At 40.0% G+C, this 26,498-nt stretch overlaps 1 protein-coding gene across 1 annotated transcript in view; it reads right to left on the reverse strand.

The window, feature by feature from the left end:
• Positions 1-26,498, reverse strand: part of LOC126480875 (RING finger and SPRY domain-containing protein 1-like) — a 165,587-nt gene that overhangs the window by 26,240 nt on the left and 112,849 nt on the right. The window contains exon 9 of the mRNA XM_050104254.1: positions 13,344-13,499. Coding sequence (XP_049960211.1) covers positions 13,344-13,499 — 156 coding nt within the window. The remainder of the gene's footprint in view (positions 1-13,343; positions 13,500-26,498) is intronic.

The raw sequence follows: 26,498 nt of genomic DNA on the forward strand, positions 1-26,498 counted from the left end.
GGAGTAGTGTCGTATTGAAGCATAAAAAATACAGTGATTCCGAGACTTGGTGGCAAATGTATAACACTGTTTATTGATATTAACTGTTCAAATGTTTATACACAACTCCCACTAGGCTGTTGACAATATCCACACTGACAGCTTCTTAACCACAATTTCAGTAACTCCAAAACCACACGTACCTTTTAATTAGAATTGTACACTCCTGGAAATGGAAAAAAGAACACATTGACACTGGTGTGTCAGACCCACCATACTTGCTCCGGACACTGCGAGAGGGCTGTACAAGCAATGATCACATGCACGGCACAGCGGACACACCAGGAACCGCGGTGTTGGCCGTCGAATGGCGCTAGCTGCGCAGCATTTGTGCACCGCTGCCGTCAGTGTCAGCCAGTTTGCCGTGGCATACGGAGCTCCATCGCAGTCTTTAACACTGGTAGCATGCCGCGACAGCGTGGACATGAACCGTATGTGCAGTTGACGGACTTTGAGCGAGGGCGTATAGTGGGCATGCGGGAGGCCGGGTGGACATACTGCCGAATTGCTCAACACGTGGGGCGTGAGGTCTCCACAGTACATCGATGTTGTTGCCAGTGGTCGGCGGAAGGTGCACGTGCCCGTCGACCTGGGACCGGACCGCAGCGACGCACGGATGCACGCCAAGACCGTAGGATCCTACGCAGTGCCGTAGGGGACCGCACCGCCACTTCCCAGCAAATTAGGGACACTGTTGCTCCTGGGGTATCGGCGAGGACCATTCGCAACCGTCTCCATGAAGCTGGGCTACGGTCCCGCACACCGTTAGGCCATCTTCCGCTCACGCCCCAACATCGTGCAGCCCGCCTCCAGTGGTGTCGCGACAGGCGTGAATGGAGGGACGAATGGAAATGTGTCGTCTTCAGCGATGAGAGTCGCTTCTGCCTTGGTGCCAATGATGGTCGTATGCGTGTTTGGCGCCGTGCAGGTGAGCGCCACAATCAGGACTGCATACGACCGAGGCACACAGGGCCAACACCCGGCATCATGGTGTGGGGAGCGATCTCCTACACTGGCCGTACACCACTGGTGATCATCGAGGGGACACTGAATAGTGCACGGTACATCCAAACCGTCATCGAACCCATCGTTCTATCATTCCTAGACCGGCAAGGGAACTTGCTGTTCCAACAGGACAATGCACGTCCGCATGTATCCCGTGCCACCCAACATGCTCTAGAAGGTGTAAGTCAACTACCCTAGCCAGCAAGATCTCCGGATCTGTCCCCCATTGAGCATGTTTGGGACTGGATGAAGCGTCGTCTCACGCGGTCTGCACGTCCAGCACGAACGCTGGTCCAACTGAGGCGCCAGGTGGAAATGGCATGGCAAGCCGTTCCACAGGACTACATCCAGCATCTCTACGATCGTCTCCATGGGAGAATAGCAGCCTGCATTGCTGCGAAAGGTGGATATACACTGTACTAGTGCCGACATTGTGCATGCTCTGTTGCCTGTGTCTATGTGCCTGTGGTTCTGTCAGTGTGATCATGTGATGTATCTGACCCCAGGAATGTGTCAATAAAGTTTCCCCTTCCTGGGACAATGAATTCACGGTGTTCTTATTTCAATTTCCAGGAGTGTATTTAATTCTGCCAGTCATTGGGTGACTAAACTGATTAATCAGAAACACACCCTGTGTAGCCAGGCACCAAACAATGAAGTTTGCCCACTATCAAAGGCACCACATATGTGCAGTGGACTGAATATGTTTTCACGTAAAAGTGATTTAGTAAGTTGAAAGTGTCTCAGAGAATATTTATATGCAAATATGTGAGTGAGCAATATTAAAGTCAAGTAGAAATAATTTTACAAACTTGCAACAGTGCTCAGTAATTAAGATTAGACTTCATGAACTTATGTTCAAGCATTACCATTAGATGGGCTCTAAACGTACTTTCCCTTATTTTTTATTTTTTTAAATTAAAAAACGAGAAGGCCTCTTCTTATTTTGAGACTTTTATTGAAGTACTGTTGAGATTTGCCCACCTGCCATTTCATCATTCACATTCAACTGTATGCTCATTTGGAGCCATGGGGGCAAAGAAGCAGACCCAATGGGGCAGCAAGACAACTTTACAATGCATGAAGTAAGTAAACCTCTTAACGGCGAATTAGGGAACCTGCAGATGCACTGGACCTACTCTTTATGAGCTGGTCAGTGTAGCCCTTCACATGCAACAATTTGTGAAGGAGAAAATGCACTGTTAGCATGTCTGACACAGCAATGTATCATGGCAGGAACATGTCTTATTTCATCCTAATTAATTTAATTAATTAGCTAGGCAGTGGGGTCAAAATATAAGATGAGCTGTTATGCAATGTCACTCATGGCTGATCCGCACACTGTCTGATACGGCTACATGCATCATCACCCACTGATGATCATTTGCTGACTTACTTTCTGCCACACTCCCTGCATATGCATCTCACTGAAACTGAGCTGCCAGTGCATCCACCTCCCCCTGCTAAGGAACTCTCAGCTTTCACTGGGAGCAAAACCGATATAGCTGTTCAAAGAAATGTTTATAGTATGTGTAGATTGCATTTAGAGGCCCACATGAAATATTAATGTACAATAAACCTTCTGCCCCGAATAAGCAATCCTCTTGGTTCATGATACAATTACATACTTTTATTTTATTTCCATTGGGAGATACAGAGTAATAATTTACTTGTTTGTTGTCATGTAATTGTTTTCTATTTGTAGCTTTTCTTTCAAGTCACTTGCTTCCAGCTTAATGACTTCTTATTGATTAATCTTCAACACTCTGGATTTACGTCCACACTCCACAAGCCACTCTGTACAGTTTGGCTGAAGGTACATCTTACCAATATTATCGATTTTCTTTCCTACACCATTTGTGTATCAAGCAAGCAGAAAAAGACTATTTACAGGCTATTTGGTCAAAAGTATCCTGATGCCTCTTAGTGATATCAATGAGGGATGTGTTCACACTTCACCTTCATGATGGCTTAAACTTTGCTGGGGGCACTTTCAATGAGGTATCCGAGTATCTGTGGAGGAATGGTGGCCCATACTTCCTCAAGAGCTGAAAAAACCAGGCAAAGTAGTCATGTTGGACACAGGGTCTGAAGTGAAATCAATATTCTAACTCATCCCACAGGTGTTCCATTGTGTTCAGACTGGTACTCCGGGTAAGTTAGTTCCTTTCAGGAATATTATTGCCCACAAACCAATGCATCATAGATGCTGCTTTATGACTGTCTGAACTGTCATGCTGATACAATCATCATGTCCAAACTGTTGCTCTCAAAAATGGCTCTGAGCACTATGGGACTTAACATCTGAGGTCATCAGTCCCCTAGAACTTAGAACTACTTAAACCTAGCTAACAACCTAAGGACATCACACACATCCATGCCCAAGGCAGGATTCAAACCTGTGACCGTAGCGCACGGTTTCAGACTGAAGCGCCTAGAACCGCTCGGCCACACCAGCCGGCAACTGTTGCTCTACTGAACACAATACACAATGGTGTAAAATGTCTTCATACCCTCCCACATTTAGCATTTTCTTAAATGAAATCAGGGGACCACATCCTGACCACAAAAAATACTGCAGCCAGTAATACCACCTCCTCTGTACTTCACAATTGGCGATCCACTTGATGACAGGTAATGTTCTCCACGTGTTCTTCAAACCCAAACCCTTCCATTAGATTGCCACACGGTACAATGTGATTCATCACACTAACTCATTCATTTCCAGTCATTGATTGCCCAGTGGCGTCGCTCTTTTCACCACTCGAAGTACTGCTTAGTACTGACTACAGAAATGTGTGGCTTATGAAGAGCTGTTCGACCACTGATCCCATTCTTTGCACAGCCATTGTGCTAGATGGACTGCTGATACCACTTTGGAACTCACAAGTGATTCCTTACGCTGGATTGATACAATTTTAACAACTACAACCATCTTCCACAATGCTGCACAGTCTCTTTACATAAGTACATGAGGTCTGCCTATTCTTTGTGTAGCTATGATTGTTGTTGTTCTATCACATTTTCAATTCACAATCACATCACTAACAGCCAACCTAGGCAGCTTTAGAAAGATTTAAATGTCTCTAATGTATCTGTTACTCAGGTGACATTCAGTGACTTTTCAATGTTTGTATTTAGTTCATATTCGTTGAAGTCGCTGAGTTCTCCTGACAAACACAATGTGCTTTAACTGCGTCTCTACTGACAGCAAAATATGTACAGTTAAATTTTTGCTCTACAGCTGAGTGTGCACTGATATGAAACTTCCTGTCAGACTGAAACTGTGTGCCAGACCGAAACTCAAACTTGGGAACTTTGCCTTTCGCGGGCAAGTTTGGAAGGTAGGAGATGAGGTACTGGCAGAAGTAAAGCTGTGAGGACGGGGCGTGAGTCATGCTTGGGTAGCTCAGTTGATAGAGCACTTGCCCGCGAAAGGCAAAGGTCCCGAGTTCGAGTCTCGGTCCGGCACACAGTTTTAATCTGTCAGGAAGTTTCATATCAGCGCACACTCCATTGCAGAGTGAAAATCTATTCCTGTTTTTTAGAATGTGGTCAGTTACTGAGAGATCCATAACTGCACTGACTCTTGCACTTCCTTGTCTGACTGCGACCGATGTCGATGCGTGTTTTTCTTCAGATCACAGAAGATGTGAAAATGACATGGTGAATTATCCGGGCTGTACGGAGGATGCTGCAGTGTTTCCCAAATTGCTAAAGTGTAGCCTTTGACCAATTGGCAGTGTGGGGAGGAGGACATTATCATGCAACAGGATGATTCTGTCCGACAGCATTCCTGCGTATTCTGACTTTTTTTGAGCCTGAGGGCAAACCGCAAACCCAACAGTGGAAAGATCATGCATCTCCTCCGCCAAAGAAATCCAAAACCATGCACACAAATTCCAGTAAGGTCATGATGACCTCCAACTATAGAGAGCCTGTGCTGGTCGAGTTCTATGACTACGGAACCACAATCAATATGCACCATTATGAATACACTTTTCAGAAACTGCGATGCAGCATCAAAACACCCTGGAATGTTATCAGAAGGAATCATCCTGAAGCCAACAACGCCCACGCCGACACTGCTTATCGGAGAAGACTATGCTTCAGCAATTTGGTCGGGAAACACTACAACATCCTCGTACACCCCAGATCTTTCACCAAGTGATTTTCACATTTTTTGGTAACCTGAAGGAAAAGATTCATTGTTGCCGATCGCAGTCAGATGTGGAAGTGCAAGACTGGGCATGATTGTGGTTCCATCAATGGCCAATTGCATTCTTCGCCCAGTGGTATAAATGTCTTATCACATGTGGTGACTAGTTTTGAATGGAACTCTTCCATGGTCCCGTTATAGCACGTGTTCGGTTTTCATTTGACACGCCCTCACATATACTGATAGGTACACCTCTTGTGACATTTAGTGGTCAATCCTGCATTACATAGGGGTGTCCATATTAATATTCATATAGTGTATGCCTCTGTATGCACCCTAATCTCACTTATCTTTCTCTATGACCTCTATGTGAAATAATCTGTGGTGGCAGCATAGTGTTTGCACAGCCTTCTTCAATTACAGGTTATTTGAATCTGCCCAATAGGGTTCTGTGAGATACAATGAGTCCCACTTCCGTTATACTTTCATATGGGCTATATCGAGCTGTTATGATCTAGTAGCATGGTTCTGAATTTTTTGTCATGCCTACTTGATAAGCACTCCAAGTGCAGGAACAATCAGTTGTACTAGTGTCTTATATGCTATTTCCTCCTACAGACGAATGTTGGAAATTAAGTGGTCTAATAAGGGTGCTATAGGGAACTGTAGAGGATAAAAACTGTAAAGGAAAACAGACACTGGAATACACCCAGCAAACAATTGAGGATGCAGGTTGCAAGTGCTACTCTGAGATGGAGAGACTGGCACAGGAGAGGAATTCATGGCGTGCTGCATCAAACCAGTCAGAAGACTGATGACTCAAAAACATGCTATTTCCTTTAGAGATGCATTGCATTTTCTCAGAACCCTTCCAACAAATCTATGACTTCACTTTCTCCAATACTGAGTTCACATGATTGTCCCATTTTACACTGCTTCTTATTATTACCCATAAATACTTAAGCAATGTAACATGGTTAGTATGTTCACCACTAATCTTGTAATCAAATACTATTGGTTCTTCCTTCTGGTTATAAGTATTTTCTTACATTTATTCATATCTGAAAAAGCTGCCATTCATGACACCAAGTGGAAATTTTGTCCAAGTCTTTCTGCATTTTCTTACAGTCAACTGACAACAATACTTTCCTGTACAAAATTGCATCATCAGCAAATGATCGTATGGCACTTCTAATCCAATTCAATAAATTATCTATGGTTACCAAGAACATTAGAGGACCTGTTGCATGTTTCAGGGGCACACCTGAAGTTACTTTTGTTTTTGTGGAACATCTGCATTCCAGTAGAACATATTGAGTTCTATTAATAAATTACTCTTCAGGGTAACCTATTTGCGAAGATACTCCATAAGGCAGTGACTTGGTTGATGGTTGATCATGTGATACAGTGTTGAACACCTTTGGGAATCTACCTACCTGCTCATCTGCATCTATTGATTGCACTATGTCATTAATGAATAAATAGCAAGCTGAGTTCCACACGAGTTTTATGTGTGTGAATCCATGCTGATTCTTTGAGAGAAGCTATATTTCCTCAGGAACACCATAATCGCTGAGCTTACAATAACCTCTGGGATTCTGGAATGGGCAGAATTTAGTGATATCTACCTATAATTAACCACGGACCTTGCCGTTCGTGGGGAGGCCTGTGTGCCTAAGCAGTACAGATAGCCGTACCGTAGGTGCAGCCACAACGGAGGGGTATCTGTTGAGAGGGCAGACAAACGTGTGGTTCCTGAAGAGGGGCAGCATCCATTTCAGTACTTGCAAGGGCAACAGTCTGGATGATTGACTGATCTGGCCTTGTAACACTAACCAAAACGGCCTTGCTGTGTTGGTACTGCGAACGGCTAAAAGCAAGGGGAAACTACGGCCGTAATTTTTCCGAAGGGCATGCAGCTTTACTGTATGGTTAAATGATGATGGCGTCCACTTGGGTAAAATATTCCAGAGGTAAAATAGTCCCCCATTTCGATTTCCGGGTGGGGACTACTGAGAACGACGTCATCAGGAGAAAGAAAACTGGCGTTCTACGGATCGAAGCGTGGAATGTCAGATCCCTTAATCGGGCAGGTAGGTTAGAAAATTTAAAAAGGGAGATGTATAGGTTACAGTTAGATATAGTGGGAATTAGTGAAGTTCGGTGGCAGGAGGAACAAGACTTCTGTTCAGGTGAATACAGGGTTATAAATACAAAATCAAACAGGGGTAATGTAGGAGTAGGTTTAATAATGAATAAAAGAAATAGGAGAGTGAGTAAGCTACTACAAACAGCACAGTGAACGTATTATTGTGGCCAAGATAGACACGAATTCCACGCCTGCCACAGTAGTACAAGTTTATATGCCCACTAGTTCCGCAGATGACGAAGAGACAGATGAAATACATGATGAGATAAAGAAGTTATTCAGATAGTGAAGGAAGATGAAAATTTAATAGTCATGGGTGACGAATTCAACAGTAGGAAAAGGAAGAGAAGGAAACATAGTAGGTGAATATGGAATGAGGGTAAGAAATGAAAGAGGAAGCCACCTGGTAGAATTTTGCACAGAGCATAACTTAATCACAGCTAACACTTGGTTCAAGAACGATGAAAGAGGCCTGGAGATACTGGAAGGTTTCAGATAGTTCATGTAATGGTAAGACAGATTAGGAACCAGGTTTTAAAATGTAAGACATTTCCAGGAGCAGATTTGGACTCTGACCACAACCTATTGGTTATGGACTCTCGATTAAAACTGAAGAAACTGCAGGAACTGCAAAAAGGTGGGAATTTAAGTAGATGGGACCTGGATAAACCGAGAGAACCAGAGGTTGTAGAGAGTTTCAGGGAGAGCATTAGGGAACGACTGACACGAATGGGGGAAAGAAATACAGTAGAAGAAGAATGGGTAGCTTTGAGAGATGAAATAGTGAAGGCAGCACAGGATCAAGTAGGTAAAAAGACGAGGGCTAATAGAAATCCTTGGGTAACAGAAGAGATATTGAATTTAATTGATGAAAGGAGAAAATATAAAAATGCAGTAAATGAAGCAGGCAAAAAGGAATACAAACGTCTCAAAAACGTGATTGACAGGAAGTGCAAAATGGCTAAGCAGGGATGGCTAGAGGACAAAGGTAAGGATGCAGAGGCATATCTCACTAGGGGTAAGATAGATACTGCCCACAGGAAAATTAAAGAGACCTTTGGAGAAAAGAGAACCACTTGTATGAATATCGAGAGCTCAGATGGAAACCCAGTTCTATGCAAAGAAGAGAAAGCAGAAAGGTGGAAGGAGTATATAGAGGGTCTATACAAGGGTGATGTACTTGAGGGCAATATTATGGAAATGGAAGAGGATTTAGATGAAGATGAAATGGGAGGTATGATACTGTGTGAAGAATTTGACAGAGCACTGAAAGACCTAAGTAGAAACGAGGCCTCGGGAGTAGACAACATTCCATTAGAACTACTGACAGTCTTGGGAGAACCATCCCTGACAAAACTCTACCACCTGGTGAGCAAGATGTATGAGACAGGTGAAATTCCCTCAGGCTTCAAAAAGAATATAATAATTCCAATCCCAAAGAAAGCAGGTGTTGACAGATGTGAAAATTACTGAACCATCTGTTTAATAAGTTATGGCTGCAAAATACTAACATGAATTCTTTACAGACGAATGGAAAAACTGGTAGAAGCCGACCTTGTGCAAGGTCAGTTTGGGTTCTGTAGAAATGTTGGAACACGTGAGGCAATACTGACCCTACAACTTATCTGAGAAGATAGATTAAGGAAAGGCAAAGCTACGTTTCTAGCATTTGTAGACTTAGAGATAGCTTTTGACAATGTTGACTGGAATACCCTCTTTCAAATTCTGAAGATGGCAGGAGTGAAATACAGGGAGCGAAAAGCTATTTACAATATGTACAGAAACCAGATGGCAGTTTTAAGAGTTGACGGGCATGAAAGGGAAGCAGTGGTTGGGAAGGGAGCGAGACAGGGTTGTAGAATATCCCCGATATTATTCAATCGTTATTTTGAGGAAGCAGTAAAGAAAACAAAAGAAAATATCGGAGTAGGAATTAAAATCCATGGGGAAGAAATAAAAACTTCGAGGTTCGCCGATGACATTATAATTCTATCAAAGACAGCAAAGGACCTGAAAGTGCAGTTGAACGGAATGGACAGTGTCTTGAAAGGAGGATATAAGAACATCAACAAAAGCAAAACAAGGATAATGGAACTTAGTCTAACTAAATCAGGTGAAGCTGAGGGAATTAGATTAGGAAATGAGACACTTAAAGCAGTAGATGAATTTTGCTATTTGGGGAGCAAAATAACTGATGATGGTCCAAGTAGAGAAGATATAAAATGTGGACTGGCAATGGCAAGGAAAGTGTTTCTGAAGAAGAGAAATTTGTTAACATCGAGTATAGATTTAGTGTCAGGAAGTCTTTTCTGAAAGTACTTGTGTGGAGTGTAGCCATGTATGAAAGCGAAATGTGGACAATAAATAGTTTGGTCAAGAAGAGAATAGAAGCTTTCGAAATGTGGTTCTACAGAAGAATGCTGGAGATTAGATGGGTAGATCACACAACTAATGAGGAGGTATTGAACAGAATTACGGAAAAGAGAAATTTGTTGCACAACTGGACTAGAAGAAGGGATCGGTTGGTAGGACATGTTCTGAGGCATCAAGGGATCACCAATTTAGTGTCCGCCCTGGTAGCTCAGTGATCAGCGTGACAGACTGTCAATCCTAAGGGCCCGGGTTCGATTCCCGGCTAGGTCGGAAATTTTCTCCGCTCAGGGACTGGGTGTTGTGTTGTCCTAATCATCATCATTTCATCCCCATCGACGCGCAGGTCGCCGAAGTGGCGTCAAATCGAAAGACCTGCACCAGGCGAACGGTCTACCCGACGGGAGGCCCTAGCCACACGACATTTCCATTTACCAATTTAGTATTGGATGGTAGCATGGAGGGTAAAAATCGTAGAGGGAGACCAAGAGATGAATACCCTAAGCAGATTCAGAAGGATGTAGGTTGCAGTAGGTTCTGGGAGATAAAGAAGCTTGCACAGGATAGAGTAGCATGGAGAGCTGCATCAAACCAGTCTCTGGACTGAAGACCACAACAACAACAACAACAACAACAACAACATGCTGTGCATCTAAACTATTACCCATTTTGTAAATGATAATGACCTGCAATTGTTTTTAGTCACATCGCACCATTCAATGGGTAAACAATTCTTAATGAACATGTGCTAGAAAAAGAATTAATTCCATGACATATCCAATGTAAAGTTTAATTGGAAACTGTCGGGGTCTGGTGCCATGTTCACTTTAAGTACATTAATTGATTTTCAATACTAGATGTGCTAACATTAATGTATTTAATTTGTGATTTTGTGCAGGTGTTGAACATTTGCACAGTAGTATTCGTTCATGTAAATATATTTTTGCATGCGGAGTTTAAAATTTCTGCTTTCTGTCTGGGTCTTCAGTTTTGACATACTGAATGGAAGGTTTGGATTAGTTTGTTGATTAAGTATGATCAGAACTTCCTAAGACGTTCTGACAAATGTTTTGCCAAGACCTGACTATGAAAATTATTCCAAGCTTCATCTATGGCCCTTCTTTACTGATGCGGGAGTTATCATTAACTTTTGTCTATTAGTTATGTGTGCAATCTCTTCTGTACCAAGATTGTGCTGGTCTCCATTTTTTTCACTATTCATAAATGGCGCCATTACACCAGCATGAATCTTTGTCATCTTTTGTTATTTTACTTGGAATGTACTTTTAGGACTGCAGCTTACATCATCTTTCTGACTTCACAATACTCTCCCAGCTTTCTTGATTAGCTTTATGCCATTGATGACCATTTTCTTGTACCAGCATTATGCTCACTAAGCCCCCTCTGACTGATCTGACTACATGCAATCATTGAAATAGCTGATAGGACTGCAAAGTTCCTCTGTATAATCTGACACCCATTGTCGGGGCTGCTGAGATAACCACTACATAATGACTACTTATGAACTGTGGAGACCAACTTAAACAAAAACTGAGGAAGAAATAATTCACACAGTAACAATATGCCAAAGTGTTTAAGTAGTTATTAGAGCAGGCTATTTTAATTTCTTGCAAAACTGTATTTCTATAAAGTAATTACAAAACGGGAATACATAATGTTACTGAACATCTTACGAAACAGTCTTAAAGTAGTTTATGCAACATTATGTTAGGATTATGAAGAACGGCATTTTTTATCATAACATTTGTTAAAAATTGAATATTTGTGGCAATTTACCACTTCCGAAAGAAGTCTGATATTTCAGTAGTTTGAGGGCTTTCTTTGAAGATATTTCAAGAAAAGCATGTACCTCACAAAATGCTATTTTCTTTAATATGCATAAAATGAGAGGAAGGCAACCACTTACCTACAGATGATTGGTATGTGGCACACAGAGAGACACAGTAGGAAACAGCTAAAACTAGCTTATGTGAACACACAATCACACAGATACCTTTACACATGCTCGCAGTAGCAGCATGAGTCTCTCAGCTACTGTGTGTGGGTGGGTGGGGGGGGGGGGGGCGGTGGCAGCACATGATTGTACTCTTACCAGAAAAAGATCAAGAGTTCAAAAGCTACAGTTAACTTTTTCTACTACATGCACCATCCAGCAATCCTCTACATAGTAAGTGATTGCCCTTCCCTTATTGTATGTATTTTTCCATCCTGGAATTTACATTATGCCACAAAATTTATAAAAGGTTTATAATATTATGTAAAGGACAGTTGCTACTCACATACAGCAGAGAGGCTGAGTCGCAGATAGGCACAACAAAAAGACTGTCATCACTCGCACACCATGCAGCTGTACGATAATGCTTGTGCGTGGGCCTGGATAGCTCAGTCGGTAGAGCGTTTTTGCAACAAGGCCTTTGTCAAAAACATACAACAGGAGCGCGCGTGCGTGCGTGCGTGCGTGCGTGCGTACACACACACACACGCACGCACACACGCACACAGTCTGCTGAAGCCACACTCATCTTTGTGGCAGTCTTTTTGTTGTGCTTGTCTGCGAATCAGCATTTCCGCTATATGGCGAGTAGCAACTATCCTTTTCATAATATTGTTACATTCCATCCTGGATTTTCCATCGTTTTATAAAAGGTATAATGTTTCGTGCACTACTTCATTTAAAAATATGAACTAAAATAGAGAAACATTTGAAATGCCCCTGAATTATGCTCAAAATCATGTACAGCAAATGAGGGGCATCAAATGTTTCTTTAAGCTGCCTTATTTCTTACTTTCGGCACACAATTTCACAATTTTTTTTTTGTTTTGTTCAGATATCATGAAATATATTATACATACAATATCTATTATAACAACAAAAATAATACATTTTTTACAATTTAATGTAATTGGATAGATAAAAAATCTTCTCACTAAGTGGCAGCAGGATAACAAACAAAAAAGAAAAGGTTTTACATATGCAAGTTTTTGGAGTGAGTGGCTCCTTCTTCCAGCAGAAGTGTTGAAGGGGAAGGAGAGGAGTAAAGGAAAAAGACAAGAGAAGTCTACGAAAAGGGGTAAGTTTAGGAAATTTGCCCAGAACCTCAGTCAGGGGAAACTTACCAGATGGTTAGTCTTCCATGACCTGGGGTTCTGGGTGGCATTTCTAAATTCTACCCGTTTTTGTAAAGCTCTCCAGTCCTTTTCCTTCGCCCCTCTTCCTTCCCCCTTCCCCTTCAACCCTGGAGCCACTGGCTCCAAAAGCTTGTGTATGTAAAACATTTTTTATATGTATGTTTTCCTGCTGCCGCTTAAAATACTATAGGTGGTCTTCTTCTACTACTACTACTACTACTACTACTACTACTACTATCACCACCACCACCACCACCACCACCACCACCACCACCACCACCAATTTATAGCCTAACTATACATATATATACACACCCAGCAACCTCAAAGCTACTGGATTTGCCATTTCTTTCAATCCACTGCTGATTTGCATGCTAACTTCTTTTCTCTTTATTTGGACATAATGAAAAAGAATCATAACTGAAATAAATTATTGACTTTCTATATAACACCATTAATGGCTTAATATACCTGGGCAGGACAACCTTGTCTGCAGGATCAAGAGTGGCATGCATGTTAAAGCTCTGAAAGTTGCGATCCTTTGGTGGGAAGCGGTATGGAGTTGCACCAAAATTGAAACGGCATTGCTGGAACGACATGAAACTCGCTGCTGCAAAAAATCCTGACCTGTGAACATACAAATATATAAGATTTACTGAAAAACAAAATGACTATGAGCAACATCTGATCACGCTGATCAATTGTAGCAACACTAGTTTAATGAGTACCACAGCACAGCATGTTAAGGCCCTTGACAATCGGCAAAATTTTCAATGGGAATAAATCAAAGTAAATGGATCCCTCACCTCTTAATTACCAAGATCTATGAAAAACTAGTACAGGTATAAAGACTTAAAAGTGTAGAGAACCTGGTGATTGGCAGCAAGCAAAAAATTAATACCTAAAACATCATCTTATCATATAAAGAAAAAAAGGAGAAGGTAACATTAATATGACAATGAAAATTTCTGGGTGGACATAAACAATAGAATGAGTAAAGGTAACATACTTTTAGCTGTGTGGTCTCTTTTCTTTTGGATTTATTCAAAAGAAAATACAGAGGTATGTGTGTTGTTCATTCAAATACACAAAAACCCAATGCTGTGGAAAAGGTCGGATAGTGCCCTAAGCAATCCACCATTGTCAGAAAACTTCGAATTTTAAATTGGACCCAATATCATTTAACATACCCCTATGCCAAAACTATCCAAGCTTTTGCATGTTATGATATGTAATTTTACTAGACTAGTTCTCAAGCAAAATGTACCTTCTTGCATAAGCACTGATCTAACTAAATATAATGTTTCTCATCAAAAGGGAAGTAAATGGCAGCAAGAAGAAGATGCAGCACTGATGGCCACAATAACGGACAATTTTCAGCAACTCTCAGAGATAGAGGACACTGGTTTTGACACCCTGTTGCACTGTTAGATTGAAAATATTTGATTAAAAAAAAAAAAAAAAACATGTGCCATGTAATTGAAGAAAATGACCATAGAGAGAAAGGGACTGTAATCTTGGAAGTGACAGACTATCTGTGTTTCTTTAACCCTTTCAGATCCTCTGGCTACAATTGTGTACATTCAGTTGCAATAGAAGTATTTTTTCCCAATGGGAACCTGAGGTACACACCTGCGAATGTTCAACCTCTTCATCACGTGCAAATGCTGCCAACTGTGGAGCATTATCATGAAAATATCAGAAGGCAGTGTGGCAGTGGGCAGCTGCTCGTAACCACCAGGATACGTGGTTTGCTGTATTCCACTGTATAACTGAAAATTGTCATTGTTCTTTTGCATGGTAATTGTTGAATGATATTTTACTATTTATTACAATAGGCAATATTTTGTAATTAGTTATTTTAATCAATAAAATGGAACAACGTTTACAAAGTATGTTTTGAGAATGGTTACCTATTTTTGTTTCAGTCTTGCATTAAAATCATAAAAAAATGACCTAAGGGCATTCCCATAGAAAGAAAATTTTTTCCTTTCTTTAGAAAAAATTCAGGTCTGAAAGGGTCAATGACCAATATCTGGGCTTCACTGAACTGCAAGGCATATGTTGAGTAACCGGTCATTTCATTAACGGTAACTGGTGCCTGAAAGCTTTAGCTCTTGAGACGTACAGTTTCCCAGAAAAGCATACAGCTCTAATATTAGTGAGGCTTTAGACAAAGTGGTTTTAGTATGAAACATAAAAAACAAAGCTGTAAGCATCATAACTGACACTGCCAGCAAAAGGATGGTCACCATAGAGCTTATTCAAAGTGGCAGACCAGGTGTCTTCTTTAGCCCACACTATCAATTTAGTTGTGAGAAGTTCTTTTAACAACAACAGTGATCCCTGTGTTACACGGAAAAAGATTTTTAAGAAAATGGTCAGTTGCATTGATAATGAAGAACTCCACACAATCCTGGATCTAATGAAAAACTTTTAAATAAAGTAACTTAGGGAACAAAAACCTGATGGGGGAACAGTCCATTTTATACGCTACAACACCTACTAGGGAAAAAGGAATGCTTTTCAACCTCTTTATCACCTTAGTGTTCAGTTGTTCACAACCTGACACTTGAGGAATGGCAAATTCTGAACAAATGTGTACTGGAGCCATTTGAATCCCTAACACGTAACATTTTAAAACTATATCTCTCTTTCAAAAGCTATTCCGGAACTCTGACAGCTACTCCTAACCCTATGCAAAGGAAAAGGAGCTACCTTAATGGCACAAAAGTTACAGAAATATCTGCACCACTCACTAATAAATACATTAGAATTAATAGAAACAAACTGAGTAAATGCAGTTACTACTGTACTCCAGCTAAGATTCAAAATGTTATCATTTATGAATCCCACTCATTCAAAAAATGCTGTTGTAAGCCTCATTCCAGAGCACACACACATAATAGGTACCTCAGGATCTACTCATTCACCCACTAACAACACTAGGCACAAGTAACATTTCCAATCAATTGCCAGGGCTTCTTTCAATGAAGAAATTTCCAATAAAAACCTAATGAAAAGCAGCCATGATAGTACTGACCCGGACATCCAACAATATTTGGAAGAACCATACCTACAACGCATGAAGAATCCTACACAGTGCTGGATGAAAAATGAGAATTGTTACCCAGGTCTAGCTGTCATGGCAGAACAGTACCCCACAATACCTGCAGCTTCTGCTCCCAGTGAGAGAATATTTTCTGTAACAGGACTATTTATAAACAAAGAAGCAGCCTAAAGGGCCAAATGGTTAATAAAATCATATTTCTAAACAAAAATCAATGATAATGCGGTAAGGGGGAGTAAAAATGCATTCAGATAATTTTTTTCTTTCTACAATAAGTAAATGTATGTAAGTAGTTTCTGGGTATAGCAGGTTATAGCATTTCTCTTTTCGTCTTCTGAGAAATCTTCTACTGCTACTACTAATAATACTACTACTACAGTAAAAATTAATGAAGGTAGTGCATTTGATACCAATGTAGAAAGGACAATTTCAAATCCTTCCTTGCATGTACATAAGACAAACGATTTTAACTGCTGCGACTCAACGCCTCATTGTACAGTATTTCTGCACAGTCGCTCTGAAAGCACAGCATCATTGACAACTTCTCAAGGGTAGCCACGAAAGTGTTGAGAAATTGCCTTAGCATTGAACATTTCTCAAGTGTGATCATAGTTCACCACTTCCTTGCTATCTAATAAAGAATCTTGCATATCTAGCAATTGCAAAGTGACTATTCTGCCATGTTATGTACGTCACAAATTAATACGTTTCTTGACGAGTGATGAAGTGGTTCCCGGGGCACAATGGGCATTGCCTGAGAGACTTTCCACTCTTGCAGAGAAGGGAAGGGGTAGTACATTATAGAGTGGAGCTAGAAAGATTATTAACAAAGTCAATGAGTCCAACCTCTCTCTCAGCTGATGAGCCAAAAAGTACACATACAAGACCAAGCCTCGGCTCTGTGAAATAAATCTGGTATTTTTGCAAAGGTAATCCTGGGAAATAACCAGAAACTCCTGACAGAGTGAGGTAAATTTCAATTCAAATGTGTTTTGAAACAGAGCTTTGAAAGACTTTTAATCAAAAAAGGCAGAAGGAATAGCAAATATTCCTTCATAATTTCTGAAATCATATAGGAATATGGCAACCAATCAATCATTCAAGTTGGTGTGAAGAATATATGGGACTGGAGACATACCATCAGACTTCCAAGAAAAATATAATCTAACCAATCCTGAAGAAAACAAAGGCAGGTAAGTGCAACAACTATTACACAACCAGCTTAATGGTTCAGGCCTCCAAGTTGCTGACAATAATAATATGCAAAAGAAATTTGAGGATATGTTAGAAGACAATCAGTCTGGCTTTCCAAAATCAAAGAGCATCAATCAGAGAGGCAGTTCCGACATTGCAATTGATAATGCAACAAGATACATTCATACAATTTGTCGGCCTGGAAAAAGTGATTGACAATGTTAATTCATGCAAGACGTTTGAAATTCTGAGAAAAATCTGAGCAAGTTATAAGGAAAGATATAATAGACAATATGTACAAGAACCAATAGCGAACAAAGAGATTGGAAGACAAGAATGAATTGCTTGGATTACGAAGAGTACAATATACGATTGCAGTCTTTAACCCCTTCTGCTCAATTTACACTTTGAAGAAGCAATGATGAAAAGAAAAGAAGGGATCAACAGGGGAATTAAATTTTGTAGTGAAAGCTCATCAATGATACGTTTCGCTAATGTCATTGCTGTTCTCAGTGAAAATGAACAAGAGTTACAGCACATCTCAGCTCGTCCGACCAGTGAGTCACGCCAGTTTCCTACTGAAAAGGAAATCTTAACATCACACCATCCCCATTATTCACTGGATGTGTCTCCTTCTGACTAATTCCTCTTACCAAACTGAAAATACTGTACAAGAGCTCAAGAGCAGACTCAACTAAGATGATCTAGAATGCCATCACTATTTAACAAAGAAAATTTCAGAAGGATATGAAAGTAAATGAAAACTAATATCAAACAATGAATCTCATCAAATGGATCTTTTTGAAGCTGACTGCAGAATGAGTTTCTGCCATCAACATACATTCTGTGTAAGGATCATGAATAAGAGGGAAATTATGGCGAGTACAAAGGCATATAGACAGTCGTTTTTCCCTTGTTCTGTCTGCATGTGGGACAGGAAAGGATTATTAGTAGTGCTAAAAGTTACCCCTCAGCACGCAGGACACAGTGGCTTGTGGAGTATGTATATAGATGTAGCTCTCATATTTGATTCAGTATATGGAAGACTGATTCTGAAACTGCCACAATCTGGGAACTTTTTGAATACATTTTTTATGAAGAGGCTCCATAAAACATATAATCCTTTGAAATGTGGGAAACAACTGGCAGACATGTGGAGGGGAGTGACAGATGGGAGGGGGGAATGTTGTTACAAGCAAATCTAGCACACTGTAATCACGTTTCAATTCATGAACAATGAATAACAACAAAAGAGGGATCTAAATATTTTATGAGTTACTGAATTAGTACTTTCCAAAAGATGCTTGAAGTGCAGAGGACTAATGTCTCACTCTTCCCCTGCCAATGGCACAGGAGGGTACTCTTACCATTCCTTCATTTATTGTCCTCTCACAATATGTACGAAATCAGTATCTGAAGAATCTATTCCACGGATCTACTCAATGTTTATGAATTAAATTTGAAAGAAGACTCATCATGTATTTGTCTGCTGCCATTTCAATTAAAATTTATTTATAAGATTTCGCAAGATTTTTCAATAATTTACTTTAATAATAATAATAATAATAATTTTTTATTATTGCTAGTAAGTGGCAATTCGAAATTGGAATAAGGAAATCAGATGTTAAGAAACAGCAATCAAGAAAGCAATTTCAAAAAGAGCCTTTAGGACTTCATGTGCAGATCCAAAACCATATGAAAATCATTAAATGTGACATGAAACTTATAGAGGATGCTGAGACTACACATGAGCCCATAACCCCACTATTCAAGACATTCCTTACTGGGATTTGCATCAATAGCTTACTGATGTTGTTGTTGTTGTGGTCTTCAGTCCTGAGACTGGTTTGATGCAACTCTCCATGCTACTCTATCCTGTGCAAGCTTCTTCATCTCCCAGTACCTACTGCAGCCTACATCCTACTGAATCTGCTTAGTGTATTCATCTCTTGGTCTCCCTCTACGATTTTTCCCCCCACGCTGCCCTCCAATACTAAATTGGTGACCCCTCGATGTCTCAGAACATGTCCTACCAACCGATCCCTTCTTCTAGTCAAGTTGTGCCACAAGCTCCTCTTCTCCCCAATTCTATTCAATACCTCCTCATTAGCTATGTGATCCACCCATCTAATCTTCAGCATTCTTCTGTAGCACCACATTTTGAAAGCGTCTATTCTCTTCTTGTCTAAACTAATAATCGTCCATGTTTCACTTCCATACATGGCTACACTGCATACATAAACCTTCAGAAACGGCATCCTGACATTTAAATCTATACTCGATGTTAACAAATTTCTCTTCTTCAGAAACGCTTTCCTTGCCATTGCCAGTCTACATTTTATATCCTCTCTACATCGACCATCATCAGTTATTTTGCTCCCCAAATAACAAAACTCATATACTACTTTAAGCGTCTCATTCCCTAATCTAATTCCCTCAGAATCACCCAACTTAATTCAACTACATTCCATTAGCCTCGTTTTGCTTTTGATGATGTTCATCTTATACCCTCCTTTCAAGACACTGTCCATTCCGTTCAACTGCTCTTCCAAGTCCTTTCCGGTCTCTGACAGAATTAAGTTGTCATCGGCGAACCTCAGAGTTTTTATTTCTTCTCCATGGATTTTAATACCTATTACGAACTTTTCTTTTGTTTCCTTTACTACTTGCTCAATATACAGATTGAATAACATCGGGGATAGGTTACAACCCTGTCTCACTCCCTTCCCAACCACTGCTTCCCTTTCATACCCCTCAACTCTTGTAACTGCCATCTGGTTTCTGTACAAATTGTAAATAGCCTTTCGCTCGCTGGATTTTACCCCTGCCACCTTTAGAATTTGAAAGAGAGTATTCCAATCAACATTGTCAAAAGCTTTCTCTAAGTCTACAAATGCTAGAAACGTAGGTTTGCCTTTCCTTAATCTTTCTTCTAAGATAAGTCGTAGGGTCAGTATTGCTTCCGTGGTCCGACATTTCTACGGAATCCAAACTGATCTTCCCCGTGGTCAGCTTCCATCAGTTGTTCCATTCATCTGTACAGAATTCGCATTAGAATTTTGCAGCTGTGACTTATTAAACTGACAGTTCGATAATTTTCACATCTGTCAACACCTGGTTTCTTTGGGATTGGAATTATTAGATTCTTCTTGAAGTCTGAGGGTATTTCGCATGTCTCACACATCTTGCTCACCAGATGGTAGAGTTTTGTCAGGAATGGTTCTCCCAAGGCTGTCAGTAAGTCTAATGGAATGTTGTCTACACCGGGGGCCTAGTTTCGACTCAGGTCTTTCAGTGCTCTGTCAAACTCTTCACGCAGTATCATATCTCCCGTTTCATCTTCATCTACATCCTCTTCCATTTCCATAATATTGTCTTCAAGTACATCACCCTTGTATAGATCCTCTATATACTGTTTCCACCTTTCTGCTTTGCCTTCGTTTCTTAGAACTGGGTTTCCATCAAAGCTCTTGATATTCATGCAAGTCGTTCTCCTTTATCCAAAGGTCTCTCTAATTTTCCTGTAGGCAGTATCTATCTTACCTCTAGTGAGATAAGCCTCTACAGCCTTACCTTTGTCCTCTAGCCATCCCTGCTTAGCCATTTTGCACTTATTTTGCACTTCCTGTCAATCTCATTTTTGAGACGTTTGTATTCCTTTTTGCCTGCTTCATTTATTTCATTTTTATATTTCCTCCTTTCATCAATTAAATTCAATATTTCTTCTGCTACCCAAGGGTTTCTACTAGCCCTCGTCTTTTTACCTACTTGATCCTCTGCGGCCTTCACTATTTCATCCCTCAAAGCTACCCATTCTTCTTCTACTGTATTTCTTTCCCCCATTCCTGTCAATTGTTCTATTATGCTCTCCCTGAAACCCTGTACAACCTCTGGTTCTTTCAGTTTATCCAGGTCCCATCTCCTTGAATTCCCACCTTTTTGCAGTTTCTTCAGTTTCAATCTACAGTTCATAACCAATAGACTGTGACATCTGCCCCTGGAAATGTCTTACAATTTAAAACCTGGTTCCTAAATTTCTGTCTTACCACTACATAATCTATCTGATATCTTCTACTATCTCCAGGGTTCTTCCATGTATACAACCTTCTAGCCCCAATCCATATTCACCTACTATGTTTCCTTCTCTCCCTTTTCCTACTCTCTAATTCCAGTCACCCATGACTATTAAATTTACGTGTCCCTTCACTACCTAAATAATTTCTTTTATCTCATCAGACATTTCATCAATTTCTTCGTCATCTGCAGAGCTAGTTGGCATATAAACTTGTACTACTGTAGTAGGCGTGGGCTTCATGTCTATCTTGGCCACAATAATGCGCTCACTATGCTGTTTATAGTAGCTTACCCGTACTCCTATTTTTTTATTCATTATTAAACCTACTCCTGCATTACCCCTATTTGATTTTGTATTTATAGCCCTGTATTCACCGGACCGAAGTCTTGTTCCTCCTGCCACCAAACTTCACTAATTCCCACTATATTTAACTTTAACCTATCCATTCCCCTTTTTAAATTTTCTAACCTACCTGCCCGATTAAGGGATCTGACATTCCACGCTCCGATCCATAGAACGCCAGTTTTCTTTCTCCTGATAACGATGTCCTCTTGAGTAGACCCCGCCCGGAGATCCGAATGGGGGACTATTTTACCTCCAGAATATTTTACCCAAGAGGACGCCATCATCATTTAATCATACAGTAAAGCTGCTGTAGTTTCCCCTTGCTTTCAGCCATTCACAGTACCAGAACAGCAAGGCTATTTTGGTCAGTTTTACAAGGCCAGATCAGTCAATCATCCAGACTGTAGCCCCTTCAACTACTGAAAAGACTGCTGCCCCTCTTCAGGAACCACACATTTGTCTGCCCTCTCAACAGATACCCCTTCGTTGTGGTTGCACCTACGGTACGGCTATCTGTGTCGTTGAGGCACGCAAGCCTCCCCACCAACAGCAAGGTCCATGGCTCATGGGGGAGGGGGGGGAGGAGCCTACTGCTACTGATAGATGGAGGCAATCTATTGGTGTCATTTTTCACATACTACAGTCAAGCATGTTATTTCCTGTCATCTGACGATTCCCATCCTGAAGTGGGAGTTAAATGATCAACATCAACATTTAGGACAGTTTCAGAAAATGAACTGTTTGAAGCTGACTGCCAAACGATTCTACTGCAGCCAACATGCATTGCACATAAGGACCACAAAGATAAACTATGAGTAAATAGGGCTCATATGGAGGCATATAGACAATTGTTTCTCCCTCGCTCCATTTGTGAGTGGAACAGAAACAGAACAGGAAATGACAAGTAATGGTACAGGGCTTGCGGAGTATCTATTTAGATGTAGATATCACTTTTGGATCTGGAGTATTAGTACCAGTTTAGTTGTAAAATGAACAATACATGTTTTCTGATAGAGCACATCATACAGTGGAGCTTTTACAGCAACAATAATTCCACTTACTTTTTGCAATTAATAACAACATTTGCATCACACCTAACACATAAAAGTAAAATTCCCAGAGTTTAGGTATCCTATTAATATCCCTTTAAAACGGGAAACAATAGGTGAGGATGTAATTTTGAAGATTAATGTTTGTCAAAAACCTTATAACTTTCCAGTATTTTATTTTATTTTTTTTTTTTTAGTTTAAAACAATGGAAAATCCAGGATGGAAAGTAATAATATTGTGAGAAGGGAAGTTGCTACTCACCATACAGAGAGATGCTGAGTAACAGATATGTGCAGCAAAGAGATTGTCAAACAAGTAAGCTTTCCATCAAAAAGGTCTTCATTGCACTTAGACCAGCATGCACACATGCATGTGCGCGCGCATGCACACGCGTGCCGAAGCCTTTTTGGCTGAAAGCTTATATGCTTGACAGTCTTTTTGCTGTGCCCATCTGTGACTCAACATCTCCACAATATGGTGAGTAGCAATCTATCCTTTTCATAATATTGTCAATATTTAATTTATTCAGGTAATAGCAAATGTTAATAGCAAATGTCACCAAAATTTGTGAAACCATGAAATTTTATTTAAGATGTTCCATACTACAATTTACAATTTATTCTTTAACTGTAAAAAAAAATTTCTTTCATGTAAGACCAAAATGTAAACTAATCCTCATAGGAATCCCATTTTGGAACATTAGATCTATAAACAGGGTGTATACACGGACAAGCAGAAAAAAATCCCGGATTTTTCCCAGATTTCTCAGTTAAAAATACACTTTTTCTGTGTTTCCTGACAGTGTACTTTCCCTCAGAGCTGTTAATTTATCAATCCTTTCAATGGTAATGGTTTTATACACTGGCATAGAACTTCCCTGTACTTTAGGAAATGGAACATGGCAAAAAACCAATGTGTTTTGGAAAGATGTTTGATGCACAGCAACATGCGCGCCGTGTATTTCCTTATTACAGATGTATAAACACAAGGTCCACCAAATACAGAATTAGTATCTGAACCACTGAAATAAAGACTGTGACAGGCTTTTGTCACCCAATCAGAGCTCATGATGTCATGCAATCTTACCAGCCAATGACAGTAGATATTCAGAGCATATGACACTTGAAGTAGTCAGCCAATAGCAACATCACTGTTAAATAGCACAAACACACAAACTGGGAAAGTTAATGATTTAAATTAATATACATATAGTATGTCAACGGCCTTGGTGCAGTGGTAACACCGGTTCCCGTCAGTTCACCGAAGTTCAGCACTGTCGGGCTGGGCTAGCACTTAGATGGGTGACCATCCGGTCTGCCTAGTGCTGTTGGCAAGCAGGGTGCACTCAGCCCTTGTGAGGCAAACTGAGGAGCTACTTGATTGAGAAGTAGTGGCTCTGGTCTCATAAACTGACATATGGTCAGGAGAGTGGTGTGCTGACTGCATGCCCCTCCATATCCACATCCAGTGACGCCTCTAGGCTGAGGATGACACAGCAGTTGGTCAGTACTGCTGGGCCTTCATGGCCTGTCTGGATGGAGTTCAGTTTTTATTTTTTACATATAGTATTGCTACAAGTAAAGCTAAGCTTTCACAAATAATATTAGTCCTTTTCTACATGTGTACCCTTCAAATACACCAAAAGAAAGTTTGCCAGTAAAATTTTAAATAATGACATAAATGGCTGGTCTTCGGGGTCCCAAATTTTTGTAAATGGCGGTCCTCAAGTATTAAGTTCTGAATGAGAGTCAAATGCTCTGCGATTAAAGAAATTCATCACATATCCTCACATGAAACATAATTCATCTTGCATTAAATTAAATTTACTTTGAAAGTAACACTTCTCAAACTATCATTCAAAATATTTTCCCGCAACATAGAAATAGGTTCATTTGAGTTTTGCCAAAGAGTGTCAGGAAGCAAGAATTACTGCACATGTGCAGTTACAATGACTGTGGAAGCCTGTTCTTGATATTTGCTCCGTTCATATGGTTTTTGTAACCTGTCTGGAATTTTGTGTGTACTGGAGCATCACGTGCCTCTGTGCAGCTCAGCAGCATGTCGTTCAGAGGGGACAAATAGAGCTATTGTAATTAACATTTTCATTTCAAAACTAGACCCTACAGCTTAAAGTACACTAATATTTTGCTCTATGGTGACTAACATAGATTTTTTTTATTCGTACTTTGCAATACTGTTATCTAACATTTTCACACAGCACTGCAAAAAATAGTAAGAAGGAATACAAAACTCTTACTAAAATTAAAAAAAAAAAAAACACACAATTCTTTGTGTACTCCAAAACTAAGGACAGTAAGTTTCTCATGACTTTTCAAATGGTATAAAAAATTAACAAGGTTATCTGTGAAGCCAAGAAATTGTATAACTAGCAGTTTACTTTCTACTCCAGGAATAAATATAAAGCCTCGTGGGGAGTTACAATGATAAAAACACTGTTTTGCCAGTCTTTAATTTACCAAACAATGGCGTACTTTAAACTTAAGACATAAACAACACAAATTATGAAATACCATCAAGCCTAGAGGAGGTACAAGACAAGTTATGAAACATGTCTTGTGATCAAAAAATACTGTTTCTCACGGAAAGCAGATTTGTAAAATTCTGCTTACGCTGTCAATATTTTTATTCAATACTACTGCTTAGTCACCTACAATTGGACATTTACTTATATTCGTACATATGTAGCATAACAGATCTTACATATTGTGGTAAAAGAGACAGGACATACCCTAAGAGCATTGGAATTTCATAAACCATACTAAAATGCATAATTCTGCTTAATGTAGACATTCATAAGTCCAGATTCACACCGACGTAGGCTCCTACATGTTATTAAGTTTTTCAGTGTCGGTTTCAGGATGACAGTTTTCTTGTAGTACCAGTACTGTATTATCTCACGCTTGGTTCTTAATTGTGGCGTTACATCATACATGCAGGAGATGAAAATGTGCACTTTAAACTCAGCGAACAATTAAAACTAGCCAATAGTGTGGAATGAAAGACTTCGTTTCAAATAAATTGGCTGCCTCTGCAGAAAATATTAATAAAACCCAAATCTCTTTAGCAAAGCAATAAAAATAACTTCATTGTTCTGTAAGAAGATTAATGTTTGATTGTACAAATGTGGAAATAAAACAAAATAAGAAAACTGAAACTAATAACATATTTTAGTCTTCCATAATTACACGATTGTATTTTAATTCATTTCATAGCTCCCAGTGACAGAAACCCATTTAATTTTCATTTGACGTGAAAGCTGTAAACGAACACAACAAACTCGCGAACCGTAAATACGTCACGTGGAGGTGAGGCTAGCATCACCCTGCCCTTTGCCCCCCCCCCCCCCTTTCCACTTAAGTCAGACTGTTCTGCGCATTTGTGAATCTGACAGCTTTGGCGTGCTATAAAAATTTTTCTGGTTAGCATCTTGCTGCTACTGATTGTATAACTAACAGCCACACTCAAGTAGGCAGACGCAGGAGAAGTACTGTTCATAAGGGATTTCCCTTCCGCGTCGTATGCGCATGAGCTCACTGGAAACTGATCAAATGAAATTAATGTAAACAGTTGGGACATCACACTTATCGAAAAGTGTTTGTTGTTATGAATTATTGCACAGTTTTTGTCATAAAGCCTTTGACACATTTTGCTGTTGGCAGAAAATATGCCATTTACAACAACACACAGCACACGCTTGTGTGCACATTGTGTTTTATTGTAAATGACGTATTTCCTTTGTAATTTAAATTTTTCATTTTGGTATTTTCCTCTCATTTACGTGCACTGCAGTATTATTCTGCAATAGCAAGTTAAAGTAAAATTCTTTGTTAGAGAATAAGTTCTTACCAGTCAAAAATGCAAAGGTTTTAAG

This window comes from Schistocerca serialis, chromosome 5 (assembly GCF_023864345.2).
Source record: "Schistocerca serialis cubense isolate TAMUIC-IGC-003099 chromosome 5, iqSchSeri2.2, whole genome shotgun sequence".
In the NCBI taxonomy this organism is placed as follows: Eukaryota; Metazoa; Arthropoda; class Insecta; order Orthoptera; family Acrididae; genus Schistocerca; species Schistocerca serialis.